The sequence below is a fragment of the Vollenhovia emeryi genome, unplaced genomic scaffold (genome assembly GCF_000949405.1).
Source record: "Vollenhovia emeryi isolate VEMERY1.0 unplaced genomic scaffold, V.emery_V1.0 DF939124.1, whole genome shotgun sequence".
NCBI lineage: Eukaryota > Metazoa > Arthropoda > Insecta > Hymenoptera > Formicidae > Vollenhovia > Vollenhovia emeryi.
Window position 1 is genome coordinate 713031 of NW_011967242.1, and position 22400 is coordinate 735430.

At 40.8% G+C, this 22400-nt stretch overlaps 2 protein-coding genes across 4 annotated transcripts in view; both read right to left on the reverse strand.

Annotated features, from left to right (window-relative positions):
* The window catches only part of LOC105569329 (rap guanine nucleotide exchange factor 2-like), a 139549-nt gene extending 121032 nt beyond the window's left edge, over nt 1–18517 (reverse strand). For both annotated transcript variants that reach the window (XM_012025697.1, XM_012025699.1), the window contains exon 1: nt 18139–18517. The gene's annotated coding sequence lies outside the window, so the exon portion shown is untranslated. The remainder of the gene's footprint in view (nt 1–18138) is intronic.
* Nucleotides 18518–19436: 919 nt separating this feature from the next.
* LOC105569328 (U4/U6.U5 tri-snRNP-associated protein 2) lies at nt 19437–22183 on the reverse strand. Of its 2 annotated transcripts, none has more exons than XM_012025695.1 (9): nt 21998–22086; nt 21502–21780; nt 21257–21432; nt 20963–21188; nt 20597–20883; nt 20389–20517; nt 20257–20318; nt 19941–20163; nt 19437–19863 (listed from the first exon to the last, which is right to left on the reverse strand). In XM_012025695.1, exons 1-9 carry the CDS (start codon nt 22047–22049, stop codon nt 19798–19800), a joined length of 1500 nt encoding a protein of 499 aa, XP_011881085.1. In that variant the 5' UTR covers nt 22050–22086; the 3' UTR covers nt 19437–19797. The 2 variants fall into 2 exon arrangements, with proteins under 2 accessions (XP_011881085.1, XP_011881084.1); XM_012025694.1 differs by lacking the exon at nt 21998–22086 and adding an exon at nt 22093–22183 and having other exon boundaries at nt 19439–19863.
* Between the last annotated feature and the right edge of the window lie 217 nt (nt 22184–22400).

The following is a 22400-nucleotide window of genomic DNA, read 5'->3' on the forward strand; positions in this document are numbered from 1 at the left end:
GCAAAAATATTTTGAAACAAAAATATTGTAACTTTGGGAGAAGAAAAGCATTGATTCACAAAAAAATTTATTTTAAGATTATAGTTTTTTTTTCTGAAAAAGAGATATTCGTCTCACGAACAAACTCCACTTCTTCTCTCTCTTTTGAAAATTCGAGAGGTGCGCCATGTACTATTTTGATGTGTTTCACTTTCTAGAGAATTGTCTTAATTTTTTCTCGTGTGTACTTTTCGGGACGTTGTCTCGTGTCTGAGGGGTAATGACTTTTGAGACTTTGTCATACTCATAGACATAATATATCTAACCGAGCGTTTGCCTTTATTTGAGCAGTGGGAGTAGAGGTACACGTAGAAAAGGACAAACTCTGTTTTGTCGCATGCGAACGAGAGAGAACAAAATAGCAACAGAGTCACTCTCCAACCATGGTAGACTTTGGACATTTTCAATTTGTGCTGTTAATTTTATAATCATGACTCGACTTTTTACATAAAAATGTTTTACTGTTCAATGACGTATTACAATGACTCAATTTTTTATATCAATTAATTTTAAGAATTTGTGCTTGAAAAGGACCCAAACAGGGTGTCGAAACGTTGCACATTATATTTGTATTTTTATTGAATTTATGAAATAAGAGCCAGATAAGGTCGACTAAACGGATCCATTGTTATTTATTACTGGCAACCTAAAGAGATTTATCATGTTTAAAACAGGGTTTGTCCTTTTCGACATGAACCTCTACCCCCACTGCTCAATGCTCGGTCTAAATAAATTATGTCTATGGTTATACTTCTCCATTTTTTGGATTCTGACTTTTCGGGACAGTGTTACATTTCTCGAATTTCGATTATGTCTTCGGGACATTATCTAAATTTTCAATTTTCGGTACATTTTGTTTACAGGACTTTACATGCCCACTAAATTTTTCAGGACAACATATTTTTGATGAAGAATGTATGAGCCAAGTAAGAGCTTGGAGATATCAATAACGTATCAATAAAAGTGCAATATTTAAATACTCAGTGAATCGGATCTTTGTAATTAAAAGGACTCTCCTCGTAAAGTCAATCCTTTTGACGTGGAAACTAGACGAATTCACGGTTGAGTAATCGATAATACGTCCGGATAATTGACGGGCACGAGTGAAGCTTCGCGAGACGCGAACGCCGCGTCATATTTCAAACATGCGTGCGTGCGTGTGCGGTGCCATGCATGCACGACACCGCAGGCATATGGTGTACGGCTTCTGTTCGGAAACAACGCGCTGTCTCTGGTCTTGAGACCTGAAACGCGATTATTCCGCTATATGAATTTCAATAAAAATTGAAAATATCTTTGATATTGTTTTTTTTTATTTATTAGCGTTGTATTTCATTTATCTCAGCGTCAGTTACTTTGCTCGATCATTTACGTTTGAAAAATCTCCACAATTTCACACAAATCTTCAAGAACTTGCCAGTCGTAATTCGCGAAACAAGATTGAGGTGTCTCGAGAAGTCAAGTTAAACAGATCGTTATCTGGCTACGATAATTTTAATGCAGCTCGTTACGCGCGAGTTATCTCTCAATTATCTCCCTGGAGTGTCTCTGCCCGCGAGATCATTTCTATCGGATTGAGCGAAATATTGATATGAATAAAAAGACGATTGAATGAACGACGTTATGTCATTCATTAAGAACGAATTATCAGGAAAAAAAGTGATTAATCCGGTTCCATGCGTATAATTAACGATCGTCGTCTCGCGATTATACACGAATCCTTGTAAGAGCGATTATCCGCGGGAGGCATTGCACCTCGTGTTATCAAGAAATCGACCATCTCAAGATATCGCTGCCTCCTAGCCTTGGGCACATCGTGTCTCTTCCGTGAGCGATTAGTCATATTTAATCGTTTCGCACTTTACGCGCGCCTTTAGAATTCTCACATGTGCAGCAATGACGCATAGGAAGTTCTACAAAACGCTTATCTTGTCCCGCACATTCGCGACACCAGCCTGTATCCACGATTATCTATCATCGTTACACGCTCAGCTCGCATGTAATCCCGCCGTCATTACACAGTCCCAAAACTTCTTTGTTTCACGGAAAATGGCACAAACAATAGGAACGTTATCTCTACCGCGTTCAGTTGAGCGAGAAATATAAGAACAGAGACACGTGGTCCACCATCTAGGCGAATTGGGTAAATCGTAAAAAATTGGAAACGATAAACGTAAATAATTGGCAGCTGCGCGGTAATAAAATAACGAAAATTCTCTCAGGCTTAACGAGGCAAAGTAGTAGTACTTTCGGTGTAATTCCACGTTCGCCAACGCAATACTTAAGATTCCAACCGACGCACAGTGAAACTGCTTTCTCTGTATCCGCTTGTCTTCGCCCTCCTCCGCGTTTCTCGTCGAAGAACCTGCCGGCCCGGCATAATCGACTTTCTTATGCTCTCTTTCGCTCTCCTTTCCGTCGCCTCTCCGAAGCCCTCGTGGCAAAAGCTTCTCTCGCAAAATTATACCGTCTGCCTCGAAGACGTGCCACCATTTTTTCCCCTCTATCGTTGTTCAGGTGCGCCGAACAAGATCGATAACTTTGAGCTTTGCGCGACCATGTTAAGGAATTATAACGATGTTTTCTTTTTCCCTCTTTTCCTCCTTGCTTCAGTTCTATTGCGAATTTTTTTCATGCTTAATGGAACTGCTAATTTTTACATTGGTGGCAAGTTCCACATTTCTCGGAGCATATAAAGTAAATGAAATCTAAATAGAGCGTTCAGTCGAACTGATCTTCATAAAGAAACAGGAGTATCCTTCTTCCAGACGTAATATATATCGTACAAGAGTCGTAAACCGGGAAACATGTCATCAATTTTGCACGAGGGCCCGGGTTTTAGGTATCACGGCCATCTCTAAACCTTCGCCGAATTCAAAATGCAAAAGGTAGGGCGCTCGTAAAACGCACGAAAGTACTGAATACTGTATGACTTATGACTGACGAAAATTCGCCCTCTAATCCGCCCTCTGTCCGAAAGCTCGACTTTAACGAGATTGTAAAACGTTTATATTACGTAAAGAGAATGCACAAAATTGTACAAGTACCATCTCATCATTTTGCCCCGTCAAAATATTGCATTAATATCATTTGGATCTTTACAATTGTTCTACAACTTTCAGTGCTTCCAGATTAAGGTAGTTGTTTCGTAAAACCATTTATGTAAGAACTGTTTCAAATTTTTACAGTTTACTCTTTACATTAATACGTGCAAAATAAGACTAATTAAATTAAAACTGTCCGTCTCAAAGTTCTGAAAAAAAAATGTTAAAGTGTGCTACGTTACACGAAATATTTCGTGTGAAACAGGTTGAAAATATTATTACACGTGACAATAGAATTCGTTGTAATATTATTACACGTGAAATGTGTTAAAATATTAATATTTGCGTGCAAACGCAAATGATGGCACATTTTAGTTCCAAATATGTTACAAAGTAAAATAGAACGAATGACTGGGGAAAAAAATCAAAATTATTAACCGTTCCGTTTCAACAATATAAAGAGTTAAAACTATAAACGGGAAAAATTATGTAGTAGACATGAGTGTAGTGTAAGAGATGTGGCAACAACGCCTTAACTATAATCTTTCGAGTCTGTTTTATATTATGTATTAATCGTAAGTGTATTCTCCAGAACAATACTGCATGAAGATACATCATTGTAATAAGTGAGTGCTGGTTCCTGTCTGGAAGAAACTTTCGAGCATTACTGTCGCGAAACAACTACCTTAATGTGTCATTCAGCGAGAGAACCTAAAACTTGGGCACTTTATTCTTCGAAAAAGATATTAATCGTGAAAATTCTTGTAAGAAATTTCAGTACGGCTCAAGTGTAAACAATCGACGAAACCATCTACGGCCTCACCGCACATTTAGTGCTTGTGCGAATCCCACCTTCCACCGACATTGCATGCCATCCTTACATTAGCCAGACAAAGCTTGATATCAAATCGCTACATTTAGCACATTCGCGAGGTGAATGTAGGTCAATGTCCCCGTAACGGGGACGTTTCCTTTTCTTATAACTATATTGCGTTGGTACTTGACTAGTGCCGTCGATGGCGACATTTGTATGCCGACGCTGCAGTTGAAGTTAAGCCGCGAATGCCGCGATGCGGCTTACCAATGACATACAATACACAACGGGGCTCGAGGAGTCCGAGTTGTTCGATGGTCACTGAACCTCCCCCAACGAATCGATAGTACGACGGACGCTTTAATACGCGCGCACGCGAGATCACGGAGAGTAGCACGCGAGCGAACGGCTCACCTGCTGGGCGATCGAATTCCAAGTCCGCGCGCACCTGGCACCGTCGAAAAGTCGATTGTCTCGGTCGTCGCGTACATATGTTTTTTTACAACTAAAATAACGTCGCGCGAGGTTTTCTACCGGAAGAGCAGCGAGAGCAGAGAAACTGGCGATATAAAGTTGTCCTCGCGTGAAAGGAGATCGCAAATTTACGTCCAGCGTACACGGTTGCTCGTTTCCTGATAACACGTGAGATTGGACTAGCTCGCATGACAAACCATATGTTTTATCAGTAGTTTATCTTCAATATCGTTTATGTGTTTTTTATAAAATACGAGGGGGGAAACTGCTGACCAAAATCTTGTACACCAATGCCCACTAATGCTTTTTCTTATTATCTTATTTTATCTTATTTTATCTAGACCTAATGCCCCAAAAATGTCTAGTAATGTCGCGGATCTGTACACCACAGTGCCCTCAGCGGTTTGCTCCTCGATAAAATATATTAAAATGTATTTTAATTCGTCTATAATAGTATTGATTATTGGATTATAAATCGCATGTCGCAGAGACGCGTAGGGGATAACGTAGTTTTAATATTGGATGATAAAAACTGCGCCCCTTTTAAATAGATAAATATCTAACCGGTGCTAGTCCAGATATGTGAAAAAGTTTGTTGTCGATTACAATTCAAATTGCATGTACGTATTAATGTATGCAAGCTGAATAATTAACTTTAAATTTTTTAATAATATAGTTTAGTATATCGACTATCGATTATAACGCGCGATAGGTTCAGCTACGCGGACGAGCCAGGTATTTAATTAATATTGAAACATTTAATTAATGACATTTAGCGATAGTAGAGATATTCGATTATGTTCGAGACGGCATTCTATCAACGACTAAGTTGCCAAAGGCAAAGAAATGGCGAGCACGACTTGCAGAGAGAGAGAGAGCTGACGATCGATTCTACCTTTAAATTACCAGCTCCCTCGCAGGGAGCTACCTCTATAGCCCGTCGTTGCACCTGTAACGCAACGTTATCAGAATCAGATCGGCCGCAACAAATGCCCTGCCATTTCTAACGTACCGCGCGCCACGTAAGCTCGCCCGCGAGAATTCATTCTCGATGACATTTTCATTCTGAGCGCAATCACGATACGATTGCACTCCGACCTACCAAGGACTCGCGCGAGATGAAAGCTGTTTCGCGGGCGATAATTATTTTGGGAAAGGAGAATGCGCCTTGTGGTTTGGTACTGGGAATGTACGAGTAAACTCGTATCCGTGTTTTATCAAGCTAATATGTACGTGCATCGGACACCGCTCGCGCACAGCTTTTCAACGGTCGGTGCACAGGCGACAATGAACCGTCCTTTTCCGATATGTGGCCATGCGTGTCCAGACGACCGCTTCCGGTTCCTCGTGCCGCGGCCAGGACACGTTTCAAAAAACACGCTACGTGGCATGCGGATTAATGAGAGTCGTTATTGCGTGCAAGGATCGGACGGGTGCGCGATTAAGGCTCCGCTTCGCTCCACGTGAAACTTATCGCTCTTACCGTGATAAAACGGCAAAGACAGGCGCGTTATTACCCGAGATTAACATCGGTATTAGCGAGTTTCATTTGCGAAACTGCAGATACGCACAAAGTGCAGCCTATGCAAACGTTCGCATTTTCGTTATCGCGCGAATAAAAAATGAGCGGTTACCTTCTTGTGTCAACACAATGGGAATTTTAACTAGAATTATATCAGCTTTTACACACATCGCAGATTAACTGTGTCTAATCTCGCACTTAATGTCGACAAATATTACAATCGTAATATATTTCAGGAGAAATAATAATAATTTACTTTATCCATTTAAAGAAAACATGATCTGCTCGCCTCTGGTTGAGGTAAAATTCTACCAGAAAATAGTTTGCTCTTTAAAAGGATTAATAAATTCATGCGGAAAGATTTTCTGCATTCAATATCGGTATAATTTTCAATTTTATTTTCGGAGCAATCCACCGATCTACGATAGGAACGAAATGCTTGATTCTTAAACGCGGTTCCTTCCCTCGTGCGACACTCGGTCTTTCTCCCCCTTTCCTTGCGGAATCTACGGAGGGATCAGGAAATTGCCGCGAAATTGCCCGAAAATTGACACGTCACACCCTGTACGCGTAAACGCATTTTCCGCGGCTTCTCGCGCCGGGAAAGCTTTTAATATAAATTTGAGATAACTCATGCCTGACTTCTCGTTTTCCGCCCCGACATCGATCGTACCAACCCCTGCATCCTGTTTTTCCTTTATGAACGTACAGGAAAATCCGTAATACGTGAATTTAATCTCCAAATTAAATATCTAACGAAAAAGATAATTGAACGCAAATATTAGTTTCCGCGTTTATTTGAAAACTTCTGCAAAAGTAAAAGCCGTGCGCTAAGCCAAGCAAATTCCTCGGCGATAAATGATAAAATATCGCCTTATTATTCATAATTCCAACGAAAAATATACGCTATGATTTATCGAATTTGTACTTCTCGTATTATAACAATCTTTTATATCTACGAATGAATTCCCTTGCTGGTGCAAATAATTTACATCGTCGCAAATATTTTTCCTTAACACATTTTAGAGAAATGCGAACTTAAATATTTTCAAACTCCTTCCTCTCTAGACCCGAAATTCCTAACGCATTTCTCGGTGAGGCCTTTGGCGCAAAAGTATGAAATTCCTTGCAATTTTCGAATATTTACACGACAACGACACGAGGGGGAGAAAACTTGGGTGCGACGAAAAAAGACAAAACTTATCTCCAAATTTATCATAAAATTAAATCTATGTTAGCACTACAAAATATTATTATAAAAATACATTGTATAAGTAAATACTTATCATTATTCATTCTTTGTATATAATCATAGTTTATGTGAAAGATCAGTTATTTGAGAAAGAATAATAAAAAATAATGTAATAAAAACATTAAAGACAAACGAAAGACGATGCGGTTGCAATTACTAAAACTAACAGAATTAAATGAAGTGCTGGATCGAGGAGGAAGAGAAGAGAGGGCAGAGAGAAAGAAAGATAAGAAGAAAGGCCAGCGAGGGGGAGGGACGAGAATAATCCGACCGACGAGAAGTTATGCGAAGCGTGGGACCGGAAGAAATCCAAGGTACAATTGGCCGGAAGCGATGACCCTTCGAAGATGATGCGGTCGGTATTTCTTTTTCTCTCCTCCCTTCCCCTTCGCCCTGATAAGATCGAGGATGAATCTTGCGGCGCGCGACCGGCTCTTTCGCGAATTTTATCGCGGACCTCGTTTTGCCGCTACTAACTGCCTCGCCAGTTCCAGAGAGTGCCCAACGACAGTAGCGGCACGGAATTGTGCAACTCCGACTATTGTCTTTTGTGCGTGCTCTGCTGCTTTCTGGAAGACGTACTACACTTTCGACTTTGTCTCGCACGCAAAGGCGAAAGATCGTATTTCTTATACCGATTACTAAAATCTCCTTACCCCCTTACTTCTCGGGTATCCGCTTTTGTGCCGAGACGTGATACTTTTCGATGTCCACTTGCCTACCACCTAGCGACTGATATACAAGTTCAACAATAACTTTCATTTATAATTTAGCGCAATTTCGCGCACAAAGGTTGCGGCAACATTTCATCTCATTATTTGCTCGTCATTACGTGTTAACGCGATGTTCTAATTAAGATAAGAATAACTGAAACTCATGGTTCAATGGCCAATCATGGTAAATCGTCAATTAAACATGAAGTAACATTATTACGCTTGTTACGCAACGTACCAAGCATTCGTTATATTCATTTATTAAAATCTTTCGAAAGAGAGAATACAGGGAGATTTAATTAATAATGGAACAAAATTAAAAGGCGTTATTGACTGTTTTATAAAGCATTTCAGTATTAATAAAGCAACGATCTATGCGCGTTACATTTTTTATTGCAAACGGATTAACATGTAATCATTAATCAATGTGAAGTGGCGCATGCAAATCCCTTATTTGAAACAATGCTCGCGTGATTGCGTATGATTATTCGCAATAAATTAATTCAAATTACATGCTGTGTGAAGGCTCAAAATATGAAATTAAGACACCACCAATTTATTCGCGATAAATACCTATGCATAAAAAATATCTCGGAGGTGTAACGTGATTCGGCAAAACAGATATAATGATAAATTAAAGAGAGGAAAAAAAGTCGTCGAACGTGATAAATAAAAGTGTACGACTTCTCTAACTTCATGACTGATAGCTCATTACACCTACAGACTCGCCTAATAGACTATTAATAATAAACGCTCATCAATATTCAATTGAAAAAGACAGAGTCGCAGGCAATGCCGTATATTAAACGTCTATAAATCAATGCCGCTAATTTACGTAAACTCATTCAAGTTGCTGCGCGGAAAAGTCTCGTCGAAAGATGTACGGGCTTGCGGGGGCCTTTTGCAGCCGTCGAGAGACGCTGCGACGTAAGGCCCGCAACTTTCCAGGCCCCATTGCCGACGAGTGTGATTTGCAAATACGTGTCGAACAACCGTTTGCAAATATATGCAACGTTGCGTCGCAGGCGCGAACGAGGTTGAGCACGTGTCGCGCGTGGGATCGTTCTCTTTACGTAACTCGGCGTGTAAAAGGACTCGAAGGTCGGAATTTTGAGATTCACCCGCGGGCGTAGAGCCGTGAGACTTTCTACTTTCAAAGAGGGAACGGAAGCCCCGATTGGAAATACTTTATATCGTTTACGAAACCCTTACGCGAGACAAAATTCGAGCGACATCGCAAAACATCCTCCTGTCATATTTAATACAAATTAAATCGTTGAATACATTATCCGACATTTCTGCCGAAAAACTCGAGGTAAATTTGAAAAGGCATGAAATTGCCTTTGTTTACCTGATTTAATAATGTCCATTGAACATTCGCATATGTAATTCCAATTATATATGCGAATTCATAGTAACGGGAAATATAGCGTGGCTCTTGTACAAAGTTGCTCGTATAAGAGCGCATCAAGATAGCGTTACGGAAGAAAACGAGAGAGCGTGCAGACATGAATGAAAGATCGGCGATTTAATTAATAATTGACACGCCAAGGTGTGTCTTCTGGAAGGCGGGGGCTCTTCAACGTAAGCATCGCAAGCCATCTAAAGCCGCAGGTGTAACAGTAGAGGCGAATATGGTGCCCGTGGCGGCGGAAGAGCGAAACGGACGGCGGATGCGAGGGAAGGAAGGAAGGAGACGGGAGAAGGAAGGACACGTAGATACGAGGAGGGAGATAACGGAAGAAGGGGAAGCGCGCACGTTAAGACAGGTGGTGCGGATAATAACATCTAACGGAAAGTGCAGGCTGTGGGTCACAATAGTAGCGCTTATGCCAGCGACCATTCGGTCGCCGCACTTGGCGAGTTAGCCTACTTGGAGGGTCACGCGGTCGAACTTGAGCGACCAATGCACCTCGCGTATTTTATGCGAAGCAGGACTTTATCGCGAAACGTCGTAGCCAGCGAGCGAAGAGAAAGATATCGCTGCTTTCCCGCCCGATCTATCGGTTCTCAATCGAGACTCCATTTATTACGATCTGTCCCTCCTTTGCGTATCGAAATCGTACGACTTTTGGATGGCCGCTGTGAGTTTGGTGAAGAAAATGTATAAGACAAATTCGATGTCTTTAACATCGGCGGGCAGACTCGTTAAAAATTATTAAATGCATCAAAGTTTAATTACTTTCTTATTACTTTCTTATTCGAAGACTCGCCAAAGTAACCTGTTCAAATTTCAGAGAACTTGTCTCAGAAGAGATTTTCGCGAAACAAAAAGTATCTCGATAATGGATCGAAGAACCACGTTTCCCGCATATATTCGCTGTTTATCATCCGCACGCGTATCCCACACAATACGTTAATAAATTAAATTTATATCCCTGGTGAAATATTACGAGTATCAAAACAACAGTAACTGCGTGACGTGACCGATGGCATTTGCCCAAAAGTCGCCCCTCCCACGCCTATTCCCCAGCCATTCATAAATACAGAGAGCGCGAGTATAGCGATAAAATTCACTGCGTACTTCGGGATGTTTACCCAACGGGTGTAGCAACAAAAAAAAAGAGATCGCTTTGCGCCATAAAAGGTTAATCGATCTGGTGCATTCATCGCTGCCGCGCGCGACGCGACGACCGCCTTCATTCATAAGTGCAACGGCTACGATAAAATTCAGCGTGCACTTAAAAGCGTAAACATAGCGCGCACAAGAGCGAGATAGGCTAATTGAGCGGCTTCGTATTTTTACTCGATGTTCATTCATCAATTTCTGTGATGTAATCTTTAAAAATTCACATTTTGAAGCGTCGTTGTACTTCGAATCGCTCAATTGCATTTTTTCTAACTTTGCAAAAAGAAATTTATTGAATTGAATTTCGGCGAAAAACTCCTCTTTCAAAACTCACCAAATTTCTTCGGCGAAAATATTAAATGTCAATTTATTTATTACCCGAGAATATCTTTTATCGTCATATTTTAACATTATATCTTGTTGATTTTGCTAACAAGTATTTACTTGCAGAGGTAATTTCAATTAAGATTGTAGTATTCGGTCACATATTTCCTTGCTTCTCACTTTTTCCACCAGTCTAACCGTGGTCTTAACGAGAAGTAATTTTCTATTTGTGTCTACTGTTTATTATTCGAAATTTGCGCGCAAAGGTGTATCAACTCACCGTCCTAACAGCAACTATTTCATGACTGCATTAAGTGGCTACCCTCTTGATTCCACTAGTAAAATATATACTAATTGTAAGTATAATTACTAGTAGAATGTATGGTAAAGTTTTTAAACTCATAAAATTCTCATTGATTGATATTATCATTGATATATTGTTGTAGTGATTAATTACGCTGAAGAAGACTAATTGTAAGTACAGTCAAAACGTTCATGATATTGATCTAATTATATATATAATAATTTCGTTACCATTGAAGTCATTGAACTAATTGTAAGTCAAGGACTTCGTTTCTAATTAAATTTTGTACAATGCGGAATACATGTAAAATAATTTTAGTTGTTTATTGGAATCGGAATATTTAAATAAGTTTTTATCATTTAGTTGCTCGTATATTATTGGTCTTATTCCCTTATACATTTCGTAAAATTCTTTAAAATGCCATGTTTCTTGAAATTCCACGATTACATGATTTTTCAGGATAAATTGTAAGAAAAAATTCTCTCCGCGTAGTAAGGAAAGAAAAATATATATTCATTTAATTCACATTAAAATGTGAAAACGGAACACCACGGATCTCAATCGTTCCGACCTCATTATTCGATCTGCACCGCTCAAACACACGATGCACACATTTCTCTCCGATTTTCCATTACCGCTACACAGGCTCTCGTTCTTAATCTTTCAACGTCTTCCGCGACGAAAGAGCAACGTAATCAAATGTGTTCCTTTTGTTCGCGAGAGAAATCTTCCTTCGTTACTTCGTACGTTGCTCGAATTATCGATTGCTCACCCAGAGAATCCAGAGAAATATAGACGCGCTTACAGATGCGTTCTAATGTAGCTCACGCACGCTCACGTTGACTCTAAACAGTTTCAACTGCCGGAAAACTAGCTGCCGCAACGAAACGCTACGACTATAAAGTCGTTCTTATAAATTTAACTCGACAAAAATACACGGCAACTTCCCCGAGCGGACAAGAATCGATGTGGTCACGTTAAACATATAACGTTATCCAGAGAAGACGTAAAAAGAGAAGGAGTTAAAATGACATTTTTAGCTGAAAAGTTGTAAATTCTTAGTTAAAATCTAGAAAGACCGAAAGGTTTTGTGCGCTGCGCGTTCTAGAGTTACGTAAAACCCGACTTGTCTCCCGGCCAAGTGGAGCGGTAACCCCGGGATTTTCTGTAGCCGAAACTCGACGAGTCGCCGAACATTCGAAAAGAATAACAAGAGCATCAATTGTTTAAAGCGCATTTCATCTCTCCACAAACCTCTTGAAATATTTCTTAGCCAGTAAATTTATCTGTACAGCATCCGTGCGGATCGGTCTTTTAGCTAAATGCTTTTGAGCACGTCTTTAAGACAAAGTTAAACGCAAGAATTGACTATAAGGGCCAGTTCCACAAACGTCGGTTAACTGCTAACCGAAGATTAATTGATTCTATCTTTTCTTAAATAATAAGATAAAAAAGATAGAGAGTTGACTAAACTCTGGTTGACAGTTAACCAACGTTTGTGAAACTGGCCCTAAACAAGCCTTAGGCCCGATTTTTCTAACGTCACTTAAATTTAACCCGAGGGGGAAACCGCTGAGGGCATTGTGGTGTACAGATTTGCGGCACTACTGGGCATTACTAGGCATTTATGGGCATTAGTTTGGGCATTAAGCCCTTGCTGGGGCGTTATAAAGATAAAATCAGATAAAATCAGATGAAATATGATAAAACAAGATAAATAAGATAAAATGTGATAATAAGATAAACAAGATTTTGGTTAGCGGTTTCCCCCTCGATTTAACCCAACCTTTATCTCTTTCTATTCCTTCAGAAAAAGACAAAGAATGAGTTAAAGTTAAGCGACGATAGAGAAACCAGAGTTGAAGCTACCGAATTCGCTATGACAAATACTGAAACGCGACGCACGGGTCGATATAACGCGCAATACGTGCCATGCAATCGCGAGATTACTCGTTCCTTGAAATCGCGCGAAATTTTCCGCGATTCAAGAGCGTCTCAATATTTATGGAGAGCGAGAGCGCGAGGTCCCCACGGACAGCTCTGCGCGCTCTTCGCACATCGTGATAATCCGCGTCGTTTGCTCGCGCCTGAACGTCACGAGTTTAACGTCTCGTCGAAACGACGGATATGCGGACCCGGCGATGACAGCCTCGAGATCCGCATTTTTCTTTTTCGGGGTCTAGAAGCCGTGCGAGGCACGCTAGCGCGCCGCATTGTCTCCATCCCGTGGTGCATTACGTAAATGAGAACAGTGTCTCGTACATTGTATCCAGTTCACGGCGATAATGTTCCTTCAACTCCTAATCACCGCGTAAAGTACTCTCTCTCTCTGTCTCTTCGCGCGCGGGAGTAGCACTTAAGAGAAAATGAATTATCGACACCCGCATGCCGTAAAAGTCCCCCTGATATGTGTGTGTTAGAGACAACCAGCCAATTTTATATTTGGTTTAAAAGTAGGATCTGAAATTCAGTCGACGCGTCAGAAAATAGCGAGGTGCCAAGATTATCGGGATATTTTCTAGCTCTCTGTTTAATCGTTTATATTGCACGTTTATATTATACGTTTTGCAGTATTTTCACAAAAAAAGGAGGAACGAGAGGATCCTGTTCTTCGCCAAACGAAGAATAATGAACGTTAATTGGATTGGACCCCGATTGCGAAAAGTATTAGTTACATGAACGATCGCCCTACATTCCGAAATTTAAGGAAGACAATTTACGCTTGTTTGTTCCGCTTCATGGACGGTTTTAGGTCACCTCGAAAAATTCAAAGCGTCCACTCAGCAAACTCACGTTAAAACTTTTCTCTATTGCATCTCTCTCTGCTTATCTTACCACTGTATAGATAATTAAAATCCGACTGAAAATCAATACACTGAGAAAAATTTCCATCGGATAAACCGGATTAAATTGTGTTTCCCCGATACGGTTAATTTTTCCGATTACGTTTTCCGAATAAATTATGGATACATCCGATGATATTTGTCCGATGAGATGCAGTTACCGATGAAATTTCTTTGACAAACCGATCATATTTTTCACCAGATATTCAATTTAATTGGATCTATCCGTTTGTTATTATGTGATCGGATTATCCGATTAATATTTAATCGGACATCTTTCTCAGTGTAAGCATCATTAAACGAATCGCGCTAAAGAATATCGAAGCAAAGCGTCGAAATTTTGGAGAGAAAATTTTCTCATGAAATTTCTTTCGACACAACGTTTGAACTTGACGCAGTCCGCCGCACTTGAAGCGGATGCTCCCTTGAGAATTGCATTCTCGGTCAGCGCGGTAAGAATCTCTCGAGGATGCGATAATCGAGAATCGCTGTCAATACCGCGTCTATCGCAAAGCTGTCGTTCTCGAAAGTCGCTCTCGAAAAGTAAGCAACTTCGAAGCGGACATCTTAGCGGCTCTAGAGTTAATCGTTACACTCGGGACGCATCTGCATGCCGCGTGTAACGATCTCGGCGGAATCGTGACTCGTATAACCCAATTGGTCGGTGGGTATCTCGCGGCCTCGCGAGGTATCATCACCATCAGGTTCAATTGCAGTACGTTGCACAGCCGGCCACCTGCTGTTGCGATCTACTCGAGCAAGTCTCACGCTTCCTTGTTTCCCTTCTTTGTACCACATTTAAATTCGCATTACGCTATGCTACACACCCGACACCTCTTAATTTGATTCCCTTGCAAACTTTGCGCGATCGAATTAAGCAACGCCGAGGTTCTCGGGAGCCGACTCGATCAACTTTGTGAAATAAAAGAAGTCGAGAAAATTTTTACGTCATAAATTGAGTTCTAAACTATTCGCGTGTACTGTAGTATTAAAATTAAGAAATTCATAAAAAGGGGATTCGACCAGAGGCTTCTGAAAGATTTGTACGTCTCTACACAGAAAAAAAAGTCTCTTTGGATTTAGTATTCCTGTTTATTTCATTGAAATTTGTTTCATTGAAACAACGTATGCTTATACGAAACATTTGTTTGAATAAAAATTTTGTTGTTTTATTCAAACAATCTCTATTAGTTGATGGAAAAAATGCTATTATTTAAAGTAACATTTTTCGACTAAATAATTATATTATTTCGCCAGGCGTCTATAAAGTTCTGTGCTGACACTAGATGGCCGCGGAACTCGTAAATAAAATCACGGCGGCCAAATGTATAAGCGATCGCATCAGCGGACGCAGTCTAATCATCTAATGGTCTATTCTTTATAGCTGAATTTGGTGTACTAATTCAGGGTTTATCTTTCTTCTAATAATGAAGGAAAAATTATTATATAGAGGAAAAAAGATGTATGTACATTTTTCCTCATATTTTCTATCAAACGATAATGTTTGAATAAAACAATAGCATCGTTTAAATCAAAGAGAATATACCTTTTGTTTCAAACAAATATCTTATTTCAGACGAAGATATATATTGTTTCAAATTCAAACAAATTTGTTTGGCCCATTCGAAATATCAAATTTGTTTAGATACAACAAAATTTATTCAACTCAAAGAAATCGCTTTCTCTGTGTAGGAACGTTCGTATAGAAGGCTTGAACTTATCGTTTAAATCACGCTAAATCTTTCAACAAGGAAGATGTTCATTGAGTGAAATTTTAGCTGACTAAAACTTGCCGTTAATAAAAGATATCGCAATAACTCGATAATAATTTTAGACGTACGTCCGGGAATTTCGCTCGCGAGTGTAAAAATCGACAAAAAATCGATTAGTGGAATTAAACAGCGCATATCGGTCCGTTAATCAGGATTTCCATCGAGCTGCAGGAGTGATTAATGTTATCATTGTTAAAACGTGTCTGTCATTTCTGCGAATACCACGCGATGATGAATCTTCATGTACGTGATTAGACAATATTGCTCAGCACACCCACGTGAAAATTGACCTTCACAAGCGTGCGGAGAGATTATTCGGGCAAATGTTACGCAATTATAATCACAATATAAAATTGTGTATCCTTTCAATATCAATTGTGCTATTAAATGTACAAGTTCTCAGTCGTTGTTAAATAATATCATTCATTTATACACGATGAGAACAAAAGTCTGGCGGAAAAGTCAAGTGCCAAAGACATCTAGAGGTATTAAAACTACATGCCGAATGGGAAAAACCTAATCAAACGGCTTACGAAACCATTTTTCCGAGATATCGTACAAGGCCAGCTCGTACGCTGTTCTTAACGCAGCCTGTAATTTTGCCTAATTGTATCGTAAGTTTGTCCGCGTCACTTATTCACAGATCTGTCTGAATTAACGTTGTTTGATATCTGACATTTTTCAATTCTCCCCAAGCGCTGCAATGGTGTTTTAGATTGCAACGATACATCGTGCCGTTGAATTGCATCAACTGCATAGAAAAAAAAAGTTTCAGATCAAATCTTACGTACCGAAACCCCGCTATCTCATATTGGGAGACTTCCCTCTATTATTTTCGACCCAATATTGTTTCCTTTCCATTCGAGACAATTATTCTTAAATAATAAGCATACATTTTCCTTGATTGAATTATATACAATTGCCAGGGTTGGGAAGGTTACCTTATGAAAGTATCTAGTTGCAGTTACAAGTCAACAATTTTGGAAAATAACGCGCTACAATTACAGTTACTCAACAAGTAACGAATCGTTACTTTGCAGTTACTTTCTTGCAATGAAAATAAAAATATCAAATCTGCATTTGAATTGTAGGGCGTCGATAAGGCGTTTACGCAGGGCCTAATGCGATCTGTGCAGGTTTAAAATACATATAAAGCAACTATTAAATTAGCTGGTTATCGGAAAAATGTAACTGAGTTAAGTTACAGTTAGAGATGAAGAGAAAGTAACCAAGTTAAGTTCGAGTTACCAAAAAAAAAGTAACTGTAACTTGGTTACAAGTAACGAGTTACCCTGAAAATTGCTCCGTTCAAGTAAGCTTTTCTTCCTTTAACGCGATATAATCTCGTTTCAACATTTTCACAGTTGATACTAAGCATATTTTCAAAAGAAGAATGTTTTTCTTGTTTTCCGTGCGGCACTCGGGTCACGCGTCGCGAGTACAAGCCGGTATCTATGCAAAATATAGCGCGTATCGCAGATTTCTTTCCGTAACGGCGCGTCTCGTGCACGGCGAATGCTAATTTGGCGTCAGGCAACGCGCGACGAAGATGACGATATGACAGCCGACAATTATTTCGCACACAAGGACGTGGAGCTTGGGCTCACCAACCCGAGCAAATTCCGACGTGTCGTACGAATCGGCCCGTCCGACGAAATAGGCGAGTCACGCCCTCAACATCGTAGAGCTCTCGCAGACGCACGTGCGAGAATCGGGATGCCGAGAGGCCGCATGCTGCGACTCCGAAATCCCGGAGATAAGCGCGACAATGTATATAGGCGCGGATTATTTATTCGTGATTCCGCGCGCAGAAACGGGTTTACGCGACGCACGGCGGTTTGCGGGACGCTAGGAATCCGAAACTCGCGGAATCCTTCCGCGCGAGTCAACGCACCGCCTCGCGGCCCCCTCGCGTCTCCCTTGATCGCGCGCGCGCGCGCGCGTTCCATCTCGCTCCTCCGCGCGACGACCGACGGCGCCGGCCACGCGATCGAACAGTTTTTTTCGAGCATCGCGCGAAACAGGTATTCGACGTCGCGCGAGCCGGCGACGAGGCGGCGGGAGGGGACGGACGGTAGGTTAGGATAAAAGTACCTTCTCGCTCGTCGCCGCGCGGGAATGAAACGCGAAAGCGCGGAGAAACCGCGGCGCGCCGAGAGATTCCCCCGAAAAAAAAGGAAGAAGAAGCGCGCGCGAGAGAGAGAAAGAGAGAGAGAGAGAGGGAGAGAGAGAAGGCGCGCACGACCCGTTGCCGAATGCAACGGGAAGGTCGAGCACGAAGGACGCGACCGTTGCCGTCACCGCCGCCGCGGGCAGCGAGTTTGAAATGTTTCGCCCGCTTCTGCGTGCTTCGCTTGGCGAGCGCGACGAGATCGACGGCGCCATCGCAAAAGACGGATAGCGGTGCGCGGGGCGCCCGTTCGAAATGTCGTCGCTCCCCGTCGCGCGAGAATAGAATGCGTACTCACCGTGTGGTCGAGCGAGGCTCCCTCGGCGGCTTTCCGTCCGGGCAGTGTAATCCACGTGACGAGAGTGCGACGAGGATGCGTAAACGCGATCAACACTCGCGGCAACACTCACCCGCGACGCGCCGCACCGCGCCGCGCACGCACGTCTCGTAACGGCGCGCGCGAACCGTATCGCCGCGCGATCCTACGCGATCCTACGTGCGGCGAGAGGAGGGACAGGCGTGAGGCACCGTGAGAGAGAAAGAGAGAGGCGCGTCTCTCGACGGACGAAAAGCGCGGGGTACGTGACGCGCGCGCGACACTCACGTTCACTCACGATCGCTTCGCGTGGCCGGCCGCGGCTCCGCTCCGTCACGAACTCCGGCTGTCGGGCGGCCGGGCGGAGAGCGGACGCGGCTCCGACGACACTCGCTCCCACTCGGGCATCTCCGTGCGGCTCCGCCTCTCCCCGCCGCTCTGCCGCCAAGTTCGTATCGCTGTCGAGCCGTTCGGCGCCGCTCGGCGCCGCTCGGCCGGAATCGCTCAATTCGAAGCGCGAACTGAGCGAACGTCTTTATTTGAACTTGACAGAAGGGAGAATGCAATTCTTTATACAAAATAGTGTTCAAATATACCCAAGTCTTTATTTTATTTATTTCAGTTTAGCAGCTGTTTTTAATTCAAACGGAAAACTTATTTTCGTCCTTGATTAAACACAATTCAATTCGATATGGATTATTTATCGATTACCTGAATGCAAAAAATAAAAATGCATGTATTGCATTTAATTCCGAGTTGAACGGTTTTTAACATAACGATTCTTGAGGTTATCTATTTATAATACACATAACTCGCTATAATAAAATTAAGGCTCCTACTCACTCACTGTGGTCATCTTGGATTGATGTTACAAACGAAAAAATTCTTAACATTAAAGAAAATGCTTTTTAATAAAATAGCGTTTGTGATTGATAGAGCAGACTAGTAAAATATATCCTCTTTTTTTTATACGGGAAATCAATAATGTTATATGTACATCGAATTGAATTGTGTTTAATCAAGGACGAAAACAAGTTTTCTGTTTGAATTAAAAACAGCTGCCAAACTGAAATAAATATTTATGTTCATGTACTAATCAAAAGTGTAATCAAATAAAGATCTTCGGTATATTTTAACGCTATTTTCTAGATATTTTAAACATAAAAACAGTGTACCAAAACAAACATGACACTGTACGTTGCAATAATTCTTGATATTATTTTTTACCTTGCAGTTTACAATTTCACTGCTTTCAATTTTGATCCGGCTATACAATGGAGACGAGTAATGGAGACAACTGAGAAAAATAAAAGTTGCAAAATATTGCAAGCTTATTATAGAAAACTCAGAAAATTAGAGTCATATGTAAAAGAGAGATACATGACTGAACATGTATGAATGTTATCTACAGAGAAAATGACTGCAGTTATATGAAGAAAGAAAACTTCGTTTTCGTTTTCTAACCGGCCCTTTTCTGCCTAACTATACATACGTATGTATGTAGAGAAAATAGTGAAGCCAATCAGTACCAGTCAGTTACACTGATCGAGCCTTTCTCATTTATATAGGATTCTAAGCAAAGTCTGTATAGGTAAAGTATAAACTTTTATTTTTATATTTTCGTGTTTCAATTCAAGCGTATTATATAATTTTCTTATTTTTATCATCTCCGTTTTCCATGTGCGTGTCTTGCCTTAATTCATAAATCTGTAAAAAGAGAGTACAATGGTTACCTAAATATCGCAAATTGTGCAAAAAATCAAGTACTTTTTCAGTCTGTTCACCTGTATGTATGCTTCAGTGAGAGTGATCATTTGCGGCAAGATTTGCGTGACATGTAAATCCTGCAATTCATACCATTGACCAGTGGCTCTATGCAAAATATGGACCCTATACGTTCCTTGGCCAGGTTCACCATCGTGTACTATATTAGCTACCAGATCGTACGTCGTGCACGAATGTTTGGCTTTTACTTCCGGTGTTAAAATATCTCCAAAATCGACATTTCTGCAAACATAACCAGAATTTATAATTAAAACTGTAACAAATTTTTTTTTAATGCAACACTACACAAAGCAAGAAAATATAATATATACTCACTTAACGGGAAAATTCACGATTGTTGGATTTTTTTCGACGAAAAATGTATTTTTTGTAAATCTCTGTAATAAAAAAATTGTCAAAGATGCAACATATAATTACCTTTGTAGCATATATATGTATAAGACTTACTTTTATGTAAAGTATGAGATATGGTGGCAATTCGGTAATCTCAAATCTTTTCATGAAATTTTCCTTGTAAGTTTTATATTCTTTCTCAGTGACGGCATTGAATTTGTTCAGAAGCGTGTATAGATTTACCTGCGCGAACAAAGGGCGATTTTTAATCCCTCCTCTACATTCTATTTACATGGTCAATATTCATACATAGTGTACCGACCTGTGGAATAATATTCTCCGTAAATTGATCCTTAAATAACGGAGGCGGCGGGAGATCGCAAGTGAGATATAAAAACGGACTTTCCGTCACAGTCTCGCCATACTCCACCGTGTTTAATAACTCGCTTCTCTGGCTCTCCTCCAATTCCAACGGTGGAATTTTCCGCGTATATATCCGCATATGACCCAAAAATGTCTTATAAATTATGCTAGAATCACGCTTCTTCGTGCCATTTAATGCCAGATGGAGAGCATTTAAAAACCATGATAAAAAATCCACCGGATCACCTAAACAGTGGTGCTTATTGGTAAAGAACAGCACTTGAATTCTATCGAGAAGTACAAGTCTGTGAAATCTGCCACGCACCTTGCTCCGTGAACTGAAATCTTTTTTTACTCCACAAAACTACCGCTTGCAGCATCTCATGAGGACTCACGTGCGCCTTGAAGTTACGTGGATTCCATAATTTACGCATAAGCTCTCCGAACCTTTGTACTAAGAGATACGATGAGTCACCAGGTGGTCTCCTCACGTGGGAATAGTTGGACTCTCGTAAAAAGAAGTTTCTCAGAGGTGTAACGTGCGAAAGCGCCTGTAAAATATTAATATCACAAAATGCACGGAAGTATCGATGTTAAGGTTCATTTAATTATAAATTACCTGTAAAATGACATTGCAGTAATCATTTGCTTTTATGTTATTCATTCCTACTATTCCCGGCGAGTACATGGAGCCGTCGATCGCTCTAGACTGCTTATCGCTCTTGTCCAATTGGGCTATTTGCATCTTGTCGAAAGTTGGATTTAACACGTATTTGATGTCATCCAGAGACGAATCTAATAAACATGTAAAATTTCAGTCGCTTCAGTTGCAAAGACGCAAGAGGATATTACAGATGTACCTACCCACTATCTCATAATTGTCTGGTAAACAATAAAACTTGAGCGTGTGTAAATTAAGAAAGACATGATGACTCTCGGCCACACTGTGTGTGTAGGCATGGGTATTAGTTCCTCTGCCTTGAAAATATTTGCCGCAAACCAGACAAGCGTATACATTGATCCTGGACAATGATACAGAACACAATTTTTCAAAATCAAAATCCAAAAACTGTCGATTAATCGTGTCCAAGTACGGACACAGTCGCGGCGCCTCTGATCTCGTTTTCATCTGCTTTGCATTCTCTGCAATAGAAAAAAATACACCTGTGACATACTAGGTTATACTTTGATCTGTGTATGTAAAAGAGTAAATGTGAGACACTATCGGTTGATTTACTTTCTCTTTGTTTCAATTATATATCGACGACCGTGAAATATGAAATATACTATTATAAAAGTTCTCGTAAAGGCAAAGAAAATCATGGTAAACGTCATTTAACCTCAAACTGCGTGTAAACACCTTTTTGTATATTATTAAAGCCGCAATATACATCTAAAACTTCACCAATCATCAGATTTAAATGATGAATGATATTCAAAACTGCACACACTCACTTTCTGTTTCATTATCCGAGTCACTCCCGGTATCAACTATTTTTCGTTTCAATTGGATACCTCGTCTATTCGACGCCATTTCTGGAGCACAGTATGATCCTATGACCAGAGAGAAACCTGAGAGCGGCCACGCCGGCGTTTTACTTGATACCATGAAGAATAGAGATGAATAGAGGGTGTTTACGACAAGTAATCGGATTTCTGATCAGACTGAGCAGTGGTACTCAATCGACAACTTGGTAAATTTCCCTAGATGAATCCGGATCAGTGGCTGTCTCTGGCATGCCTAATGGCTCCTGCCCACTGGA

Bases quoted from the DNA above. Each gene is read 5' to 3' on its own strand.
- LOC105569328 (XM_012025694.1), bottom strand. From the start codon at position 22,171: ATGGCGTCGAATAGACGAGGTATCCAATTGAAACGAAAAATAGTTGAT. The intron at 21,781-22,092 runs GTGAGTGTGTGC...TTTCTATTGCAG, and splicing joins CTCGGATAATGAAACAGAAA to AGAATGCAAAGCAGATGAAA. The intron at 20,518-20,596 runs GTCGGTACACTA...TTGTTCGCGCAG, and splicing joins CGGAGAATATTATTCCACAG to GTAAATCTATACACGCTTCT.